The 20,900-nt window shown below is 42.4% G+C and overlaps 1 protein-coding gene across 1 annotated transcript in view; it reads left to right on the top strand.

The window, feature by feature from the left end:
• Positions 1-20,900, top strand: part of SH3RF1 (SH3 domain containing ring finger 1) — a 166,487-nt gene that overhangs the window by 77,097 nt on the left and 68,490 nt on the right. The window contains exons 2-5 of the mRNA XM_065405235.1: positions 3,554-3,829; positions 5,307-5,402; positions 18,538-18,840; positions 20,654-20,764. Coding sequence (XP_065261307.1) covers positions 3,554-3,829; positions 5,307-5,402; positions 18,538-18,840; positions 20,654-20,764 — 786 coding nt within the window. The remainder of the gene's footprint in view (positions 1-3,553; positions 3,830-5,306; positions 5,403-18,537; positions 18,841-20,653; positions 20,765-20,900) is intronic.

Raw genomic sequence — 20,900 nt, 5'->3', positions numbered from 1 at the left:
TTCTTTTTCCCTTTGCTTTAAAGGCTTGGGTACATGTAATGTCCATTTTACTGTCTTGGTTAAAAATAATTAAAATAGTTTGTATAATATAAACTATAGCGTAGAAATTCAGATATTGTTATTTTAAAAAAACCTGAGGCAATAACAGTAAGAAACCTGTATTAGGTACAGTATCTTAAAAAAAAAAAATTAAAATGCATTTAAGACTATTTTCTTTTTTGCTGGTAGGGGTAAATGGCAGCTGCAAACGTATGGGTAGACTGCAGAGATTTTTTTTCTTAAGCCCTCCTTTCATGTTTAGCCATGTGAAAGACTCAGTGAAATGCAAACTCTGGCTCAGCAGATCTTCAGAGCTCTGTAGCCTGATGAACAACCTCTGAGAGTTTAGAGGGTAGGCAGCAGTTCGTAAAGGTTGTTAAAGGCAAAGGCCAAAAAGGCCTCAGCCGTGACTTGGATCTCAGATCATCCATATGAGAGGAATCTGGTTATAGTGCCCTGGTGGGCCGTTGATATATTACACTCAAAGGAATAGTGCTGTGCAATCAAAACCAATTGTTCTGACTTTATCCTTCAGATGTTACAGAAGGAAAAGGCATTTGCTTTATTACTCTTCCGAGTCGTTTAACCATTTATCCTTAATCACTGGCTGTCTGAGTGAGAACAAGAACTTAGTTCATTGAACTTTGTTCTTTTTGAAATTATAGAGTAGAATCCATTTTATCCAATGTGGGAAACCTCCTTTTGAGAAACTTGACGTACAAACTGGCCCACTAAGTCTTTGAGTTTCATTGAAAAGGAACATCATACAAAAAACATAGCCAGATGTTTGATTGCAGATTAATTTGCATTAGCCTTTGATACACTCTGTAGTATATGATTCATAGTTCCAATATCCTGAGCAATCCAATTAAATAATGTTAAATTAATGAGTCAGTTGCAATTACCAAGACATGATTTCAGCACAACCACTGTTGAGTGGGAGGGCAGAGGGGGGCGAGATAGGGGAGGAGAGGAATATTTGCCACTTGAATTTTAGAAACACTCTTCAGTGATTAGTAGTAGTGAGAAAACTAATACTTGGGTCAAACTACCTGAGTACAAAGAATATGCATTAACCTTAATATAGTAAATTAATTTATCATAGATTAACTATTTTTGCAGTTTAGGTGTGTTCAGATTTCTTGAAAGATCTATTCAAGAATGCTTTCTTCTGAGTTTCTAAATATTGCATCTCAGTGTATTTTGGACATGGTGGGGGTGTTTTTGGTTTTGTGTTTCTGTTTAATTGTAATATGGTTGTTGTGATGATATGGGGAAACTGTCCATGTGCAACTTCTGAATTCTGATTGATATTATGAAGTTGTTTGTTATATCAGGGAATGCCTCTGTTAAGTGACAATATTCCTTCTCTGCACAGTGTATCAAGGGATGGCTCTCCAGGTGAGGTAATTTTACATAAATCATCCAACGAATAGACACAGAATGGTCACCTGTCTTAAGAGTTTCTCAGTAAGAGAGGGAAAACTGATGTAAAAAAATGTGAGGGAGCTGAAAACAAAAGCTAAATGTGTAATTTCACTCTCCAAGTTCACATACATACAGTGAGAACAAGTCCAAAGCTCTAAAAAAGGATTTGGGGATTATACTGATTCACAAATTGAGTATGAGTCAACAATGTGAAAAAGGCTAATATAATTCTGGAGTGTATTAACATGATTGCCATATCTAAGACATGGGGAGGTCATTCTTGTGTCTACTCAGCATTGGTGAGGCCTTGGCTGGAGTACTGTGTTCAGTTTTGGGCTCCACACTTTAAGAAGGATGTGGACAGGTTGGGTCCAGAGGAGAGCAACAACAATGGAAAAGTTGGAAAAAACCTGACCTATAAGGAAAAGTAAAAAAAAAAAAAAAAAAAAAAAAAAAACTGGGCATGTTTAGTCTTGAGAAAAGAAGACTGAGGGGGAACCTGATCAGTCTTCAGGTATGTTAAGGGCTGTTATAAAGAGGATGGTGATTAATTATCAGGCCCACTGAAGGTAGGAGAAGAAGTAACAGGCTTAGTCTACAGCAAGGGAGATATAGGTTAGATATTAGAAAAAGCTTTCTAACTATAAGAGTAGTTAAGCTCTGGAATGGGTTATCAAGGGAGGTTGTGGTATCCCCATCATTGGAGGTTTTTAAGAACAGGTTAACAAACACCTGTCAGGTCTAGGTCTGCAGGGTCCTCCCTCAGCACAGTGGAAAGGATTAGATGACCTCTCAAGGCCCCTTGCAGCCCTTCAGTTCTATAAGTCTATGAAATTCAAAAAGATTTTGGAGTGGTTTGAGTGGGGAAGCCAGGTTAGTGACAGTTTAGTGACAGTTTTTTTCAGATAAGTGCATGCAGGCTTTCCACATTTTTTTGCATTAACCCAATAATGCTGAAATACAACTAAGTCTGAAATATCATCCTTTATTATACTATGCATGCCAGTGAATTTATGATTTTGTCTGTTCAAATGGATTTTGCCCTGAAAAAAGTCTCCTGTTACAAAATCGTGCTTTTAAAAACTCTTAATGTATAGAATGAATACATATCAAATTTGCAAAAAGAACAGGAGTACTTGTGGCACCTTAGAGACTAACAAATTTATTTGAGCATAAGCTTTCGTGGGCTACAACCCACTTCATCAGATGCTCATCGGAAGTGGGTTGTAGCCCACGAGAGCTTATGCTCAAATAAATTTGTTAGTCTCTAAGGTGCTACAAGTACTCCTGTTCTTTTTGCGGATACAGACTATCACGGCTGCTACTCTGAAACGTATCAAATTCGTAATTGCTGTGTGAATTCAACCAAGAGAAGAAGAAGAAAATCCAGCTGCAGGGTAACAAATCTAATGTTAAATGTTCTGCTTTAGTGCTGGACAGATTCACATTAGTTGCCTGCAAACAAAAATACTTGCTTTATTTATTTTGTAAAATTCTGGCCAAATTATGTTTTTTTGAGTCTTTGAAAACTCATTATTATTTCTAATCTTCAGAGTACTGGCTGTTAATGACTCTGATTCACTGCAAGCTGCTTTAGTGCTGAATTCTTGCAAAAAAAATGATTTGTATATTGACCACAATTTTTGTTGAGGGATAAGTTATATTTTTCCCTCAAACTCATTATGCTAGAACATTTAACTCTTTAACTTAGCATATTGAAATTCTGTTAGAATCAGTAGTGTAAAAATTGACCATAGTTTTATTGTAGATAATAAACTGTGCTTTATTATATACACCTCTACCTCGATAGAACGCTGTCCTCGGGAGCCAAAAAATCTTACCGTGTTATAGGTGAAACCGCGTTATATTGAACTTGCTTTGATCCACCGGAGTGCGCAGCCCCGCTCCCCCGGAGCACTGCTTTACCGCGTTATATCTGAATTCGTGTTATATCGGGTCGCGTTATATCGAGGTAGAGGTGTAATTCTTTTAATCTAGCAATCTCAAAGCACTTTTCAAATGTTTGGACAGCATTATCACACCTATGTACAGATAAAATACTAATTTTAGTATTTTTCTTCTTTAGGGTATACCTCAGTTACCGTGTGCCAAAGCATTGTATACCTATGAGGGAAAAGAACCCGGAGATCTTAAATTCAATAAGGGTGACATCATCATTTTACGTCGGCAAGTGGATGAAAATTGGTACCACGGAGAAGTCAATGGCATCCATGGCTTTTTTCCTACCAACTTCGTTCAGATTATTAAACCTTTACCTCAACCTCCGCCTCAGTGCAAAGCACTTTATGACTTTGAAGTGAAAGACAAGGAAGCAGACAAAGACTGTTTGCCATTTTCAAAGGTAAAAACATGTAGAACTGACTTCTAAAAAAGAGAGGATTTTCTTTGAATAATTATTCATTGACTTAGAATATCTTATATTGTTTCTGTTCTAAAAGTCTTGCCTATACATTCTTCTATAGCTCTGATATGTTAAGAAGCCAAGGATATGTAAGTTCACAGGACATTTCTTCAATATATAGCACTTCTTTTCCGCACTTAAACCACAGACATTGTTTCCCCTCTCAGGATTTCACTGTCGAAATTGAGAGCGCAGTTTTTTTAACTGCTTTAATATACATTCTGAATTTGAGAGAGAGTCTGAATTGTGAATTTTAAGCATTCCCAGTCCAGAGGAAACTTTCACTTATTTTTAGTTGTCAGAGTTCATACTAATTGTCAAGTTTTCGTTTAATCCAGGACATTTTTAATACTAACCACAAGCTTTGTGTCACTACATAAGGATAAAAATTGCCTTTTGGAAAAGAGTCAATTCCTTTTGTTCCTATTTGAGTTATTTTTCTGTCTTAAAAGGTATGAAATGATGTGAAATTTTAATAGGAATACTAGGATTATGAAGAGTACTCTTAAAAGACACTCAACCATAGCTTGGGGCTGGTTTTTTCAGTTGCCTACAAATTTATAGTACATTAATTTTGCCTGACAGCACAAAAAATGTTACAAGATCAGACATGTGAACTCGTTAGATGTCTTTACAGCCCTCAACTATTAAAAATGCAAAGGGCACCTGAAACTATAGAAGTAGGAGGCCTTAAATATTGAGCTCTCCTTCTTACGAGACCGGTGCAACTACATATGAACAGAAAATAGCTTTTACTGAACAAAATGTTAGTGCTCCTAAGGATAATTAGCCTAGTTATTATATTGCATTGCAGCTTTGATTTTTAAGTAGTGTGTGCATTGTTTGTAATCTTCAATTTTATATCAGTGCAAGTGTTTCCTGGCACTTCTGAGTCTTTCAATGAAATGTAAGTTAATGATGTTTCTAGGGCAAAATAAGTTTAATGAGCAAATAACACCTTCTTTGCAACCATGCTTAAAACTAAAACTCTGTATTTCAATGGAGATGTCAGTTATGTTTTCTAAGTTTGCTAATGTTCTTACATGAATAGAAAAGCAACAGCTAGGAACAGAGGGCAACAAGCTAGCTTATAAGTAAGAAGAGTTTGAGACTCAATTCAGGGATTGATGGAATACACTAGAGTTGGCACAGCAGGCAGTTTTTTGCTCAGGAGAAGCCAAAATAACTGACTGAGATTAGTTCTTGGGCTGTTGTGCAGGACTTAACCAAGATGAGGAAGCTCTACTGGAAATTATTTTAATTCCAAAAACTTCAGGTTCACATTGTGAAAATGAAGCTCCTTCTATAGAATTCTTCCTCATGTACCCCTTTGTCTGATGATGCTTGTGTTGTGGAGAGAAATTAAATGAATAGCTTAATTTGAGCTGGGAGTTACAATTACTTCATGTGTGTACAGGACGATGTGCTGACTGTGATTCGCCGAGTAGATGAAAATTGGGCTGAAGGAATGCTGGCTGACAAGATAGGGATATTTCCCATTTCGTATGTTGAGGTGAGTAAAGTTGTGCCATCCTATAATAAGCCTCATAAGAAAAGTACTTAAAATAAATATGTCTTTCTAAAACTGTAAATGCTGACGATAATTCTAAAACATATAATATTAATCCAATATATGTACATGAGTAAACTGAGTAACCTCATAAACTTGCTGATGCAATGAATGCGCATCCTGACCATTTTCTCTCCCTACTGTTTGTTGCCTTTGTTCATTATATCACATTTAATATTACATTGTAAACCCTTTGAGGCAGGGACTTTGCCTTCTTGTGTGTCCTGCGAGGCGCCTTCCCAACCAACACTTGCTCACAAAATAGAAAAAATGAATGAATCAGGTATAAAATAAGCTTCCCTTTCTCCCTAATGCCCCACCACACCTAAGTAAATGAGCATCATTGAAGGTCAGCAAATTTAGGCTATTGTGGACCAAACAAGGGAGTGAATTTCAAAGTTGAGAACCCTTTATGTAAAACAGCCTGAAATCTCTCTTTCAGACCTTGGAGCTGAGAGTGTCGCTGGTTGCAAATGTGGTAAGTTTGAACAGGGAGAGAGGTGGTTTCTTGGGTATATAGGCCCAAACCAGTTAAGACTTCATAGGACAAAGCCAACACCTGAAATTCCAGCCAAAAATCATAATGCAACCAGTACAGGCTATGGAGCACTGGTGTAATAATCATTGTTTGTATTGCAGAAGTGCCTGGAGATCTCAACTGACATTAAGACCCCATTGTGCTAAGCTGGTATATACACATGATAAAACATACTCCTTGCTGTGAAGACCTTACAGTCTACGTAGAGCAGACAGAGGGTGGGAGAAAAGAAATGTTATTCCCATATTACAGATGCGGAAATGAGAGGTTAAGTGATGTGCCCAAGTACACAGAGGAAGTCTGTGACTCAGCAGGGAATTGGGCCCACGTCACTGCTTAATTTCATTTATTTATACATTAGCTTTTCTATGGTACTCACCACTGTAGTATCTGAGCAGTTCACATTAATTCAAGAACTTAGCTTCTCAATACCCCTGTGAGTATTATCTCCATTTTACAGACAGGGAAACTGAGGCATGGGTTAAGTAATTCACATAAAGTTACACAGAATATGGCAGCACCATGTAACTCCTAGTTCTTGTTTGAGTGCTTGTTCATGTCAATTCCAATCAGGTGTGTGCGTGCATGGTAGCCGGAAGATTTTTCCCCTAGCAACATCTGTCAGGTCAGCCTGGGTGCCCCCTGGAGTCGTACCTTCATGGCGCTCAATATAGAGCCCTGTCGACCCGCCACCCCATCAGTTCCTTCTTACCGCCAGTGACGGTTAGCTGGAACTTTCCTGTGCTCTTGCCTCGACAGGTGCATTTAGCAGTTTCTTACATTGTTCTCCATTAGTTTTCCATTGTTCGTTAATAGATAGTAGTTCGTTAGTGTTAGATAAGTTTCCTTTTGGGTGGGGGGGGGAGGAATCCCCTCCTACGCTCTCCCGACACCGGGGCATGCTGGGGTCTCCAGGCTTCAAAGCCTGCAGCAAGTATGCCCAGAAGCAATCCTCATCTCGTGTCTAAGGTGTTTAGGAGAGGGCCATCAGAAGGATCATTGTGCCATTTGTAAGACCTTTCGGCCCAGGACTATAAAAGATAGAGAGCAGCACCTGAAGGTCCTGTTGATGGAGGCAGCACTCCTCCCCCAGTCCGACCCTGGGTCGACAGACCCTGCACTGAGTACCTCCTCCTCAGTGCAGAGCTCTCCAGCACCATCAGCATGAGCACTGGTGCTGGGTAAGGATAAGGACTCACGGCACTGTCCCGGCTCCACTCACAGCTCACATGCCGCACGCAGGCACCGTTCGCAATCGCCGGTGCCACAAAAGAAGAAGAGGCCGGAGAGGGTTCACGCTCCCCATGCTAGGCCTAAGGAGTCTGCTGCTGTGAGAACCATGTCAGGCCACACTAGTGCTGCTCCGCTGGTGTCGGTTGCGCTGACTCCTGCCCTCGTGGAAGGGCGGTTGAGTCCAGACCCTCCTCGCTCGCCAAGCCCAAGCCATGAGCTACACCTCCCTTCGACACCCGAGGCATTTGAGGCGGCCCAAGAACTGCTTCACCTCTCGGCACCTTTCTCTCCTTCCAGATGGGACAGGTTGTTGGCACCGGTCATTCCCCAGGCTCCTTCAAGGGGAAAGCCTGCTATAATGGCCCGCCGATCTCCGACCCCAGCACGCCACTTCCTGACACTGGAGCACATTCAGTAGCCATGCCGATCCCTGAGCCCTTGGCGCGAAAGCTCAGTGCCTAGAAGTGCCACTCTCCCGAAGTCATCGTTTTCAGACACTTCGGAGTCGGGCTCCTATCGGTCCCGGAGGAGTAGGAGCAGATGGTCCACCTCCCGGCACCATGACCCAGTGGCAGCCCCCATCACAATAGCCTTTTTGGACTTCCTGGGCTTTTCATCAGAGCAAAGGTCTCAGCCAAGGGTCTCGTTCCAGGGTGACGTCAGAGGCCTCGGCCTTGTTTGTACCCCCGCCAGTACCACGGGGGTAGACCCATTACCACCCTGTGCTATCATCTCGATGCCTCCGGCGCAACCGGGCTCAGGGATCCTGGCAGCCCTGGCACCGGCGACAGCGTCGACTCCAGCACTGGCGTAGACTCTGGCACCAACGGCCATTCCGGCGTTGAGGATGACATCAGCGCCGATGACACGGCGACAGCCCCGGCCCAGGAGGACAACAGGGTTCTGCAGCAATTGTTGTGAATGGTTGCCCCGGGCCTGGGCATTCAGGCGGAGGAGGTAGTGGATGATGCAAATCCAATGGTGGACATCCTCGCCCCCTCTGGACTTGCTCCTATTGCCCTGGCCCTCATAAAGATCATCTCTGACACCACGAAAACTCTGTGGCAGACCCCAGCCTTGTTGCCCCCTATGGCTAAGAGCAACGAAAGACGCTACTTTGTGCCATCCAATGGTTATCAGCATTTATACACGCATCCCACACCTGACTCACTTGTGGTCGATGCTGCCAACCAACGTGAGCGTCAGGGCTTCCATCGACCCTCCCCGATGAATCAGGAGGCGAAAAGGCTTGACCTTTATGGGAGAAAGGTCTACTCCGCTGGAGGCTTACAACTGCGCATTTCAAGTCAGCAGGCCATTGTCAGCAGGTACTGCTTCAACACATGCAGGGCAATGGCTAATTTTGCGGCGCTGTTGCCGCAGGACTCCTGCGCCAAGTTTTCAGCTCTCATGGAGGAAGGGAAGCTCATTTCCAGGGCTTCGCTAAAAGCCGCACCGGATGCAGAGGATGCAGCTACTTGTGTGATGACCACAGGCATAGCTATGAGGTGGGGCTCCTGGCTCCAAGTCTCAGGCTTGCCATAGGAGCTCCAACAAATGATTCAGAACCTCCCTTTCAGGTCTGTTTTCCGAAAAGACAGGTAAAATGCTGCAGAGCCTGAAGGATTCAAGAGCCATTCTCAAATCGCTGGGCCTCCATACTCCAGCTACACGGCATAAACATTTTAGGCCACAACCTCCTCCACGGTTCTACCATCTGCAGAACCGTCAGGACAGCTCATGGAGGAGGAACAGGAATGGCAGAAGGCAACTTCACCTGTCCTCAGGCCAGGGCTCTGACCAACCTAAACCAACCTCTGGGCCAAAACAGGCCTTTTGAAGGTGCTGTCAAGGATGGTGTACCAGATCCCCAACTGGATCCACCCCACCTTACCTTCTCATCCCGACTATCCCCTTTCTACCATGCATGGTCCCGTATCACCTCGGACCGTTGGATGCTTTGCACGGTAGAGAGGGGATACTCCATCTAATTCCGTGCCCTCCCGCCCTTCCATGTCCCTCTTCAGGGACCCTTCTCACAAGCAGCTCTGTATCCAGGAGGTGCAGTCGCTCCTATCTCTGAGGGCAGTAGAGGAGATTCCTCAGGAGCACAGGGGCGAGGGTTTTTATTTCTGGTATTTCCTTATACCGAAAGCCAAAGGCGGCCTTCAGTCGTGGTTCGCGTCAGTGTATCGCCCAGGCCGGGACAGCTTGGACAGGATCATAACCCTGCCTCGCCCAGTCATCGACTCCCTCCTGTGGTGGCTCAACCCTCAGGAGGTGTGCTCAGAGGTTCCCTTCGCCACTCCAGAGCTGTCTCAGTCGCTAGTGACGGATGCATCAGACTTGGCTCGGGGAGCTCATCTGGGAGACCGCAGGACCCAAGGTCTCTGGTCTCAGGCAGACCTGGCTTTCCACATCAACGTCAGAGAGCTGAAAGCGATGCGCCTGGCATGCCAGACCTCCTGTGAACACTTAATGGGACATTGTGTATCAGTTATGATGGACAATACAACAGCAATGTGCTATATCAACAAACTGGGGGTGCATGCTCCTCTTCCCTGTGCCAGGAAGCCCTCATGCTGTGGGACTTCTGTGTGAAACATTCAATACACCTGGAAGCGTCATACCTCCCCGGGGTACAGAAAGAGCTGGTGGATCACCTCAGCAGGTTGTTTCACGCCTACGAGTGGTCCCTTCGCCCGGACATCGTGGTCTCAATCTTCCAGAGGTGGGGCTTTCCCCAGATAGACCTATTTGCCACGCGACACAACAGGAAGTGCCAGCAGTTCTGCTCCTTCCAGAATCTCAGCCTGGGCTCCCGAGTGGACACGTTCCTCCTTTCATGGGGAGGCCATCTCTTTTACACCTTTCCATCCATACCACTTGTTCACAAGGTACTCCTCAAGATCTGGAGGGAAGGAGCTCAGGTCATACTGATAGCACCAGATTGTCCCTCACAGCACTGGTACACATCTCTCCTAGACATGTCAGTGGAATCCCTGGTCACCCTTCCACTCTTCCCAGACCTTCTGACGCAAGATCACGGTTGTCTTGAACATCCGAACCTTGACTCACTTCACCTCATGGCGTGGAAGCTCCATGGTTGAACTCGATGGAGCTTTCCTCTTCAGACCAAGTCAGACCAGTCCACTTTGGCAGCAGGAAATCCTCTACGAGAGCCACCTACCTTGCCAAGTGGAAGAAATTTTCAATTTGGTCGGCGCAGCGCCATTCGACCCTGATGCTAGCCTCAGTGCTGCTCATTTTGGACTACCTCCTCCATCTGAAGCAGCAAGGGCTTTCGTTGTATTCAGTAAGGGTGCACTTAGTCGCCATATCGGCCTGCCATCTGGGTGCGAGGGGCCGCTCAGTGTTTACTAACCCTATGGTCAGCGGATTTTTAAAAGGACTCGACAGACTGTACCCTCACGTCCGTCAGCCTGTCCCCACCTGGGACCTCCTCAACCTGGTCCTCTCTAGGCTCATGGGACCACCCTTTGAACCGTTGGTGACATGGTCCCTGCTGTACCTCTCTTACAAGGTGGCGTTCCTGGTAGCGATAACATCAGCCAGGAGGGTGTCTGAGCTCAGGGCCCTAACATCAGAGCCTCCCTACACTGTGTTCTATAAGGTTCAGCTCAGACCTCATCCTGCTTTCCTCCCAAAGGTTGTGTCACAGATTCACATTAACCAGGACATTTTTCTCCCCGTGTTCTACCCTAAGCCTCATTCCAGCAGCAGGGAACAGAGACTCTACTCTCTGGATGTCTGCAGGTCACTAGCCTTTTACATCGAGGGAACAAAACCATTCAGAAAATCGGTCCAGTTATTCGTGGCAGTGGTGGACAGAATGAAAGGTCTGCTGGTATTGTCACAACGCAACTCGTCATGGATAGCATCCTGTATTCATGAGTGCTACAACCTGGCAGGGGTTCCCGGACCTCCAATCACTGTGCACTCCACCAGGGCGCAGGCTTCATCAAAAGCGTTCCACGCGCAGGTTCCCACTTAGGAAATCTGCAGAGCAGTGACGTGGTCCTCCATCCATACTTTCGCCATGCACTATGCGATTATCCAGCAGGTCAGAGACGATGCGGCCTTCGAACGAGCAGTACTCCAATCAGTGGACAACTCCGACCCCACCACCTAAATTTGGGCTTGTGAGTCACCTGATTGGAATCGACATGAACAAGCATTCGAAGGGGGAAAAAAAAGTTTCTCAACTTCTCATAACTCTTGTTCTTTGAGATATGTTGTTCATGTCCATTCCAATACCCACTCTCCTACCCCTCTGTCAGAGTAGCTGGCAAGAAGGAACTGAGGGGGTGGCGGATCGACAGGGCTCTATATTGAGCGCCAGGAAGGCGCGACTCTAGGGGACGCCCAGGCCAACGGATGCTGCTAGGGGAAAAATCTTCCAGCTACCGTGCACGTGAGCGCGCACACACCTGATTGGAATGGACATGAACAACACATCTCGAAGAACAAGATGAGTAATCGTTTTTTCACAGTCCAGTGCCTTAACCCCAAGAAACTAAGATTATCCTTCTGTAACAAGTAGGTTCCTACATTCTACACTAGTTTAAGTTCTGAATAGTTCTAATGTGTCACTCCACACAGAGTATGTTGTTGCAGTCTGATCTTGAGGGGAGGAAAAACAACAATAATTGTAGTGAAGAGACCATCCAAAAGAAAAGATATCACCTTCCTGCCTATGAAAGATAGAAAATCTTGGCCACAGCTACGAACTGTATATCCAGGAGCATCTTAGATCTAACTACATAATTGTAAACTTCAAACTTAGCACATTTGAGTACTTGTATTTTCCCTAACATTTGCTTTTGAGGTGTTCTCAGCCTTTCTGTCAAATAAATAATGAACTTTAACCTGCACTAATTGAGAAGTCTATCTGTCTGTATTCAAGAGATATCCACGAGCTTTGGCCAGGTGGGTGTGTCTTCTCTAATACCAGTCAATTTCTACCATCACACTCAGATCAGCTTATGACAAAGTCTTTCTGATGGCCTTTAGCATATGGTATTTGCTGTACCTGGATATCTACTTCCACCCATCCCTTATCTAACTTACATAAATAATTGACAGGTTTCAGAGTAGCAGCCGTGTTAGTCTGTATCCGCAAAAATAACAGGAGTACTTGTGGCACCTTAGAGACTAACAAATTTATTAGAGCATAAGCTTTCGTGGGCTACAACCCACTTCTTCGGATGCATATAGCTATATGCATCCGAAGAAGTGGGTTGTAGCCCACGAAAGCTTATGCTCTAATAAATTTGTTAGTCTATAAATAATTGAAAACTTTTCTTTCCCAGTGGGTTTTTCTATGTTGATCGCATTTTTTGTCCCTTGTATTAGCCATTCCCTTGCCCTGCCCTCTTTTTAAAAAAAGTTGTCTCTTGTGTTTTCATAGTATTTGTTTTATGATGTTTTAATTGTTTCTTTTATTTTAACTGTTGCACAGTTCTCAGACGGTCTCTGTGAGAGTGTTTTATATATTCATCATTATTATTACTGTTATATGGTAAGCAAACTAAAGTCAGATGGGAGTTGAGGATGCTGAACATATCACAGAAGATGTTCAGGGTCTTGCAGGTTCTGGCCTATGGCATGTTACAGCATGAATTGATCCAAAATGTGGTATAATGAGGAGCAGTGGGATGTGCAGAAAGCTGTTAGCCTTCACCTTGAATTACTTTTTTTCTTGGATTATATAACAATTCTCATATCACTTTAAAAGGTTTAGGTGATTGATACAAACAAAATTATGTTAAACTTTAATATTATTAATATTATGACAGAATATAACAGCTTCTTTCAAGACACTAATGTATGCAACATAAATACATATTTTTGGACATTTGCTTTTGTGCTTAAAATGTCAAAACCTCCAGATCCTAGGCATCTTTCACAACAAAGGCTGTTCGCTCAGTCAACGTCCTTTTTGGAGAAATAGGAATGGTTTTATTTGCACCCAGTTTTACAAACAAGTGTCTGAAACCAATAACTGAGGTGTAATTAGTGCTATAATGGGATTTCTGTTGTTTTTATTTATATAAACACCATTGGTTTGTTCGTATTGTGCAGACATAGGGTGAAATCCTGTCTCCACTGAAGTCAATGGAAAAACTTCTGTTGACTATAATGGGACCAAGTTTTCACCAGTAAATGTATTAGAAGACATGGTTGTTACATGGTTAAATTTGGGGCACTCTATTCCACTCTTTTGGATCATTTATATCTGATTAATTTTGCAAAATTAAACTTATGATATAAAAGCAAAGAGTAAATCAATTCTGAGAAGTGTTTTAATGGCAAGGGTGTCCAGTCATGTTGTAATTGGGTCTCACCCAAGCTGTTACATTTTTTAACTGTAGATAAATTGCACTGAAATTCTTTCTTGCCTCTGAAAACATCAAAGAAAACAAAACAAAAAAAATTTCAATTTGAACCTTGCACCAATTTTTTTTTTTTTTTAAATCACTGCTTGCTACAGAGGTAAATGTAAGCACTGGCTTTTGAAAAGTAAGATTTGTTCATTGTAGCTTAATAATTGCTACATGTGGTGACCACTAATATCAGATTCCTCTTTACTGCACATTAAAAACAACTAAACTACTTTCTTGCACATTGAAGGGGAAAAGTTATTTTTGAGCCTAGAATTGTGTGTTTAGTTTCATAACTTTTTTGATTTTATGTCTTCTTATAAAAAAACTTTCAATTCAGAAGAGTAATCAGAACACCAAAGTTATCCAGTCAAGACCAATCAGTATGCATAGACTATAGTGCTGAGTACAATGTACATTCCTAAATAAACTCCACATTTGATCTTTCTTTCTTTCTTCAACAATTAATGAAATCCACATACATTTTCCTCCAAATCTAAAGATTTTTTAAGTCTCCAGTAACAGCTAGAAAGTAAAGTGGGCACATATAATGGAGTATAGAGCTTTTTGGGAAACACTTTTCAGTTATAGGGCATATAGAGAGGAAAATATTATTTTCAAATTTCTGTAATGTGCAGTACCCTGTTGAAACTGCAGTGGAATGAATGGCAAGCATTCTTACAATAATCCACCAGTAGTCTTTTAAAAAGGGAATCTATACCAAATGCACAAAACATACAAGTATTAACAATACAAGTGAAATGTTCATTTTGGTAGAATTTTAAGAAGATAGTATAATTTCGTAGCATTGCATCCATCCTTCAGTTTGTGAGTTTAGTCAGTGAGAACTCAAGATTTACCTACCAAATCAGTCATGTTCCTTACTAACCCTCTTCTTCCCGCCCTAGCCCCAAACCATCAAAAAAAGTAGTTCAAAACATGTTTCATTTTTTAATTATCTCCATTCCTTTAGGGAGCTTGAATTCCTGACTCAGTACTTTTTGAAATCTTGCATTTATTAGGCTAGACTTGCTGTCAATCACCATTAGACAAAGTAGTCTTAATTATAGTGTTGGGGGGGAAATTAGAGTCTCTTCTAGTAATATTAAATCAAGAACAGTTGAATGAAACGTTTTATATAAACTTGCCTTCACTTGTCTTGTCAGCCTGGAATGTACAATGGAAAAATTATGCAAAAGTCAATGTTTTTCATTGCTTTCAAAAAGAGCACTTCATGTTCTTAATGGAAAAATCATACTCTGGTACATGTCAAATTTATTTAAAGAGAAGTATTCATTTTAAATAACCTTCTTTACATTCACATTGAAAAGAGTGTCCTCCAAATAGATAAGCCAAGTGAAATAAATGGGTCTTGAAGTGTGCCCTAAAAGTAGCCTGTATGGGAATTTCACAATCAAGGATCCTTGACCGAGAGAGACTTAGCCCCAGCCTAATGCTGAGTCAGAGTTCGTGTGCCATTAGTATTCAGGTTGAAGGTGGGCTGTGGGTGGTAGATGACAGGTAGTTGAGGTTGAGAAGAGGGAACTAATAAATGGAACATAAATGTGGTACAGCTTATTTCCTTGTGCTTTGTAGTTAGGGGTGGGGATATATGCTTCACTGATCCTCTGATGTGTCTGAAGCTCATGCACACAAGAGAGCAGATCTGATGAGCTCTCCCTTTCCTATCCCAAGGAAGAAATGAGCAACTATACTCTGCAACTGTTACTGTCTCCAGTTCCTTTTGAAGGAAAGGCCAATAAGCAGTGCATTCCACTGTTTAGCCTATATGCCACTCTTTCGTGTGGAGAACCTGTAGGAGAACACTTCAACCTCCCTGGCCACACGATAGCAGATGTAAAGGTAGCCATCTTACAGCAAAAAAACTTCAGGACCAGACTCCAAAGAGAAACTGCTGAGCTTCAGTTCATTTGCAAATTTGACACCATCAGATCAGGATTAAACAAAGACTGTGAATGGCTAGCCAACTACAAAAGCAGTTTCTCCTCCCTTGGTGTTCACACCTCAACTGCTAGCAGAGGACCTCACACTCCCTGATTGAACTAACCTCGTTATCTCCAGACTGATTCTTGCCTGCATATTTATACCTGCCTCTGGAAATTTCCATTACATGCGTCTGACGAAGTGGGTATTCACCCATGAAAGCTTATGCTCCAATACATCTGTTAGTCTTAAAGGTGCCACAGGACTCTCTGTTGCTTTTTACAGATCCAGACTAACACGGCTACCCCTCTGATACTCTTTCGTGTTTGTTTCCCTGCCTAAGAGAGTTCAGCAGATTCCTTATGCTTGACTAAACTTGGATTAATCACATAAACATGCCAAAATCTTTCTCTAATTTGGGGTTCCCTGTGTATAGCGGAAGCAGATCCTGCAGGCATTATTAGTTTCAGAAAGTAAACAAACATAATTAAGTGGAACAGTTACCTGAGGGAGCTTTTCGCAGTGGATTTTGAGACCCTTGGGTAAGCCTTTCACTCATTTAATTGCTCTTCCCCAATAGGTGATTCTTGCTTTGTAAATGAAGTATTGGTTTTCTTTCTGTAATTCTGGGTCATCTGGGAACAAAATCTTTATTACATACATTGCAGACAGGGAATAGAAATGGATGGAAACTTAAACTGTCGTTGCCATTATGTAAAACATGTTTTCCTAGGAGCTAGGATGTGCATATTCTTGTGAATGATAGGAAGAATTTTAATCTGAGATGGAAGAATAAAATGGATAGGAGTACCAAATCTGCAGTATGTCTAATCCTCACAGTGCCTAGCTACTTATTCAGTCTGCAGGATAGAACCATGAGAATTCAAGTGTCAGAGCAATTTTCTTCAGCTTCTTGTTAACATTTTTTTCTTGCTTTGTGTCCTCCAGCCCACATATCTGGAATTTAATCAACTTAAAGCTCAATAATAAATTAGCATAAAATGTTTCCCTTAGCGTCTTAAAAACATGGTTTTAATCTTTTTATAAAATGTTCAATCTCAATACTAAATAAGGAGCACGGTTTTGAAAATTCATTGGCAGAGCTGTGTGTATAACCATTATGGTTAGTCTCTTTCTACAATGGAACAGGAACTGCACTAGGTTATTTTTGGCCTTGCCTGCACTAACAGTCTTCGAAAGGTATAATTCACCACCAGTGGTAGCAACGGGAAGTTGTAGTATACACAGGTCTTGGAAATGTTTGCCACCATGTTGTTTAATCCTGTGCCTTCTGTGAAACTCATATTGCTCTTCTCTACTCCATTCCAAACACTAAAATCATCTTCAGGATTATTGCACTGGCCACGTCATCCCACTCTTTTTGAATGCCTCCTCTGACTTCCCCTTTCCATGGCATTAAGTTCAAATCTTTTGTCCTTGCCTTCCAGGCATTGCACAACTCTGCCCTTTCCTGCTTATCTGCTTTTGTCTGTTTTTATGTCAATCCTCCACTACTCTGGCAATTCCAGCCTTTACCCCCATTTGTCTGTTTCTCCCACATTTGTGGGGGGGTTTTCTACACACTCCCGCTGGCATTGAGTTTCCTCCCTGAACGGATCCTTCAAATCCCAGTTGAAGACCCATTTGTATTATGAAGTCTACATGAAATTTGCCAACTAATACTGGCTAAAGTAGAAGGCAGTTGGGGATAGTTAATTTTTGTTAATGAAGTCTGTATATGTATACAAATACGGGCATATTTGTACACACATTTACACGCGCACACTATTTTAACAGTATGTTTTATCCCTGTCTCCCACCTTTTGTATAGTACTTATCTTCTTAGATTGTAAACTGTTCAGGGCATGGGCTGGCTTCCTTTGTGTGGACAGCACCTAGCTCAGTGTGGGGGCTGCCAGAATACAAATAATACAATAATTATATAGTGAGGTTTTGGTGAAATAAAGCATTTTTTAAACTTCCCCTAAACATAGCAGGAGTCTTATAACTCCCAGGAAAATGGCTAAGGTAAATAAAGAAAAGACTATGCTGAGGTTAAAAAAACAGTGACTCCTTAGTAAGCTATCCTATATTTTCCTCTTGATTGTTCTTAATTGGTTCTTCATGAAAAAAATCGCTCCTCCCCCGCAAAATACAAACAAATTTTCCAAATAGAGGTTATTCACGTTAAAAATGGGCATTATTTTTAATGTGGATTAATATGTCTAAAGAAGCACTTGCTGTCTACTTGTATTGATGTACTTTAGTTCATGAATGAATGTGTCTCCCTACACTGTTTCTTACAACAGTTTAAAGCTATAAATAGAATTTCCTGGCAGTTGTTAACATGGTTTTATGAAGAATAAACTCTTACCCTTCTAAATTTTATTTTATTTTATTTTATTTTATCTAGTGTTAATCTGCTGACTGTCAGAAGATTAAAATGCCTAAGATTCTTTACTTCTTTATTGCAGAGACAGGATTTAGTTGCCTACATAATATAATGTAATTTATCATAATGGACAAGATATTAATGGATAAATTATGGATAAATTAAAACAAAAAGTCTGTTGCTTTTATTACTGCTGATGCTAATCAAACATGCAAGAGTTGTGAAATCCATTAGCAGAAGTGACCACAAAAGCATTAGGTCTTCAGGCTTGTGTCACATCTCTTTGGAAAAGCTCAAAAGTCTTACTGTGGAATGGACATTCACCGGGACCATATCAAACTTCACTTAAGTAGGTTATAGTGAAAGACTTGTACCTGTAGGACATCTAGTTATAGAGTGAGTTAGTACATCATAAAGAGTTCTGAATTCCATAGTTTTCAGTTTGATTCTTATTTATGAATAAAAGTAAAGTCTAGAAGTGTTTCCTCTGTCCAGTCAACTACTTAATTATTTTTCTTAAATTAAAGATTTCTAAAATCGTTTCTTAATGTGTTGGTTGTTTTGCAGTTTAATACAGCAGCCAAGCAGCTTATAGAGTTGGATAAGTCCTCAGGTTCTGCTGTTGACTCTGGAGAAGGTACCTCGGGGGCATCCCACAACAATTCAGTCCAAAAGCACACTGATACAAAGAAGAACACCAAAAAACGGCACTCCTTTACCTCCCTTACCATGTCCAACAAGTCCTCGCAGTCTTCTCAAAACCGTCACTCGATGGAAATTAGTCCTCCTGTCCTCATCAGTTCCAGTAACCCCACAGCGGCTGCCCGTATAAGTGAACTGACAGGCCTCTCCTGCAGTGCTCCTTCTCAGGTAAGCTACCTGAAATTAAATACAAAACATTTCATACATTTTAATGAATATTCTAAAGCATTTTTGTCATAATAAAGGCTTCTGATCCTTTCAGACTAAACATATGTAATACATTATATGTAAAGGGATGTTTTCAACTAGGTTAGGCTCCAAATTCAGGGGTTTGGGGAGATTGTTTGTTTGTTTGTTTGTTTTTTGTTTGCAAAGCCTACTGTGTTGTGAATAGAAAGGTTTTTCAGTTTAAGCATTCTGTTGAAGTTCTGTAAATAAAAGAAAACCATCAGCAGATTTATTATAATATATGGAAACCAGAAACTAGACTAGTCAGTTTAATTTTTGTTCTCCAAATTGAATAAAATACTGAAAATTAACAAAGAGCATACATGGTAAAAGATAAATTTGACTACAGAAACTCTTGGACTTTGAACAATCTCTGATGTCATTTCTGATACTGATAAGGGAGAGTTTTAGATTATATCTGATTCTATTTTTTAAAAACCTCGAGTGTTCCTCTAAAGCAGGGGTGGGCAAACCGGATGTGGCCCACAGGACTGTCCTGCTTGGCCCCCGAGCTCCTGGCCCAGGAGGCTCACCCACAGCCCCTCCCCTGCTGTCCCTCCTCCCCCGCAGCCTCAGCTTGCTCGCTCTGCCGCCGGCGCAATGCTCTGGGTGGCGGGACTGTGAGCTCCTGGGGCAGCGCAGCTGCAGAGCCCGGCCTGACCCGCTGCTCTGTGCTGTGTGTGGTGGCGGCAGCAACGTGGCCCAGCTCTAGCTGGGCGGCACGATTGTAGTGCCGCCAGCCACCGGTGCTCCAGGCAGCGCGGTAAGGGGGCAGAGAGCAGGGGGGATTGGATAGAGGACAGGGGAGTTTGGTGTGGTGGTCAGAGGGTGGGGGTGTGGATGGTGGTCGGGGGGGGGAGATGGGGTTGAATGGGGGCAGGGGTCCTGGGAGGGGGGGCAGTCAGGAAGGAGGGGGGGGTTGGATGGGGCGGCAGGGGGCAGTCAGAGGCAGGTGTTCCGAGGGCAGTCAGGGGACAGGGAGAAGGGGTGGTTGGATGGGGCAGGTGTCCTGGGGGCACCATCAGGAGTGAGAGGAGGGGTTGGATGGGGCGGTGGGGGCCAGGGGCAGTCAGGGGCCAAGGAGCGAGGGTGTGTGGATGCGGTAGGGGTCCCAGCGGGGCCGTCAGGGAACGGGGGGGGGTTGGATGGGGCAGGAGTCCCGGGGGGGGGGGGCAGATAGGAGGTCGGGGGCCGGGCTACGACCCCCTCCCCTAACCGGCCCGCCATACAATTTACAAAACCCGATGCGGCCCTCAGGCCAAAAAGTTTGCCCGCCCCTGCTCTAAAGTCTTGATTACACACTACTGTGTTTGATGAACAGTCTTCTGTATTACAGTACTTGTAAAGTTGACAGTTGTGGGGAGAATATATTAATGAAAGCTATAAAATGCTGAGAGGATTTCACATGAAGTTTACAAACTAATTAAATGTTTTATATTTAAACTCATTTGCTCTCTGCTATTTAGAGAAAAATAAACATATAGTGTTTTTTACCCAGTTAGTTGCATGTATAGCTCCCAATTTTTCTGAAAGATTATTTCTGGCTTATATAGAGCCTGAAAAATGAGCAGTGTCATCTAATACAAATATTCTATGTAAATTACTATCAGAAAGTCAAAGTAACAAGCTAAAGTTGCTGATGATGGTATTCACAGAAGAGTGCTGGTAGTACATTAATCAAAAGGTTAATCTACCATGACAATCTATTGTTTTAGGAACTACCTAAAACTGACATCATTCTTTTTTTTGACAGGTTCATATCAGTACCACAGGGATTATTGTGACCCCGCCCCCTAGCAGCCCGGTTACAACTGGGCCTTCATTTACCTTCCCATCTGAGGTCACCTACCAAGCTGCTCTTGGCGTAAGTAGCATTTGACAAAACTGAGGCTCCTTGTGCATCTTTTGTCTCCATCGTTGTTCTCCTTTCTGCAATTCTGGTAAACTAGTTAGAAACTTCTGGGTTGTTTGATGTGATTAAATCTGTGATAGGCAGTAGC

The sequence above is a fragment of the Emys orbicularis genome, chromosome 5, assembly GCF_028017835.1.
Source record: "Emys orbicularis isolate rEmyOrb1 chromosome 5, rEmyOrb1.hap1, whole genome shotgun sequence".
NCBI lineage: Eukaryota > Metazoa > Chordata > Testudines > Emydidae > Emys > Emys orbicularis.
Note: the sequence above shows the minus strand (reverse complement) of the source record. Positions and strands in the feature narration are given on the sequence as shown.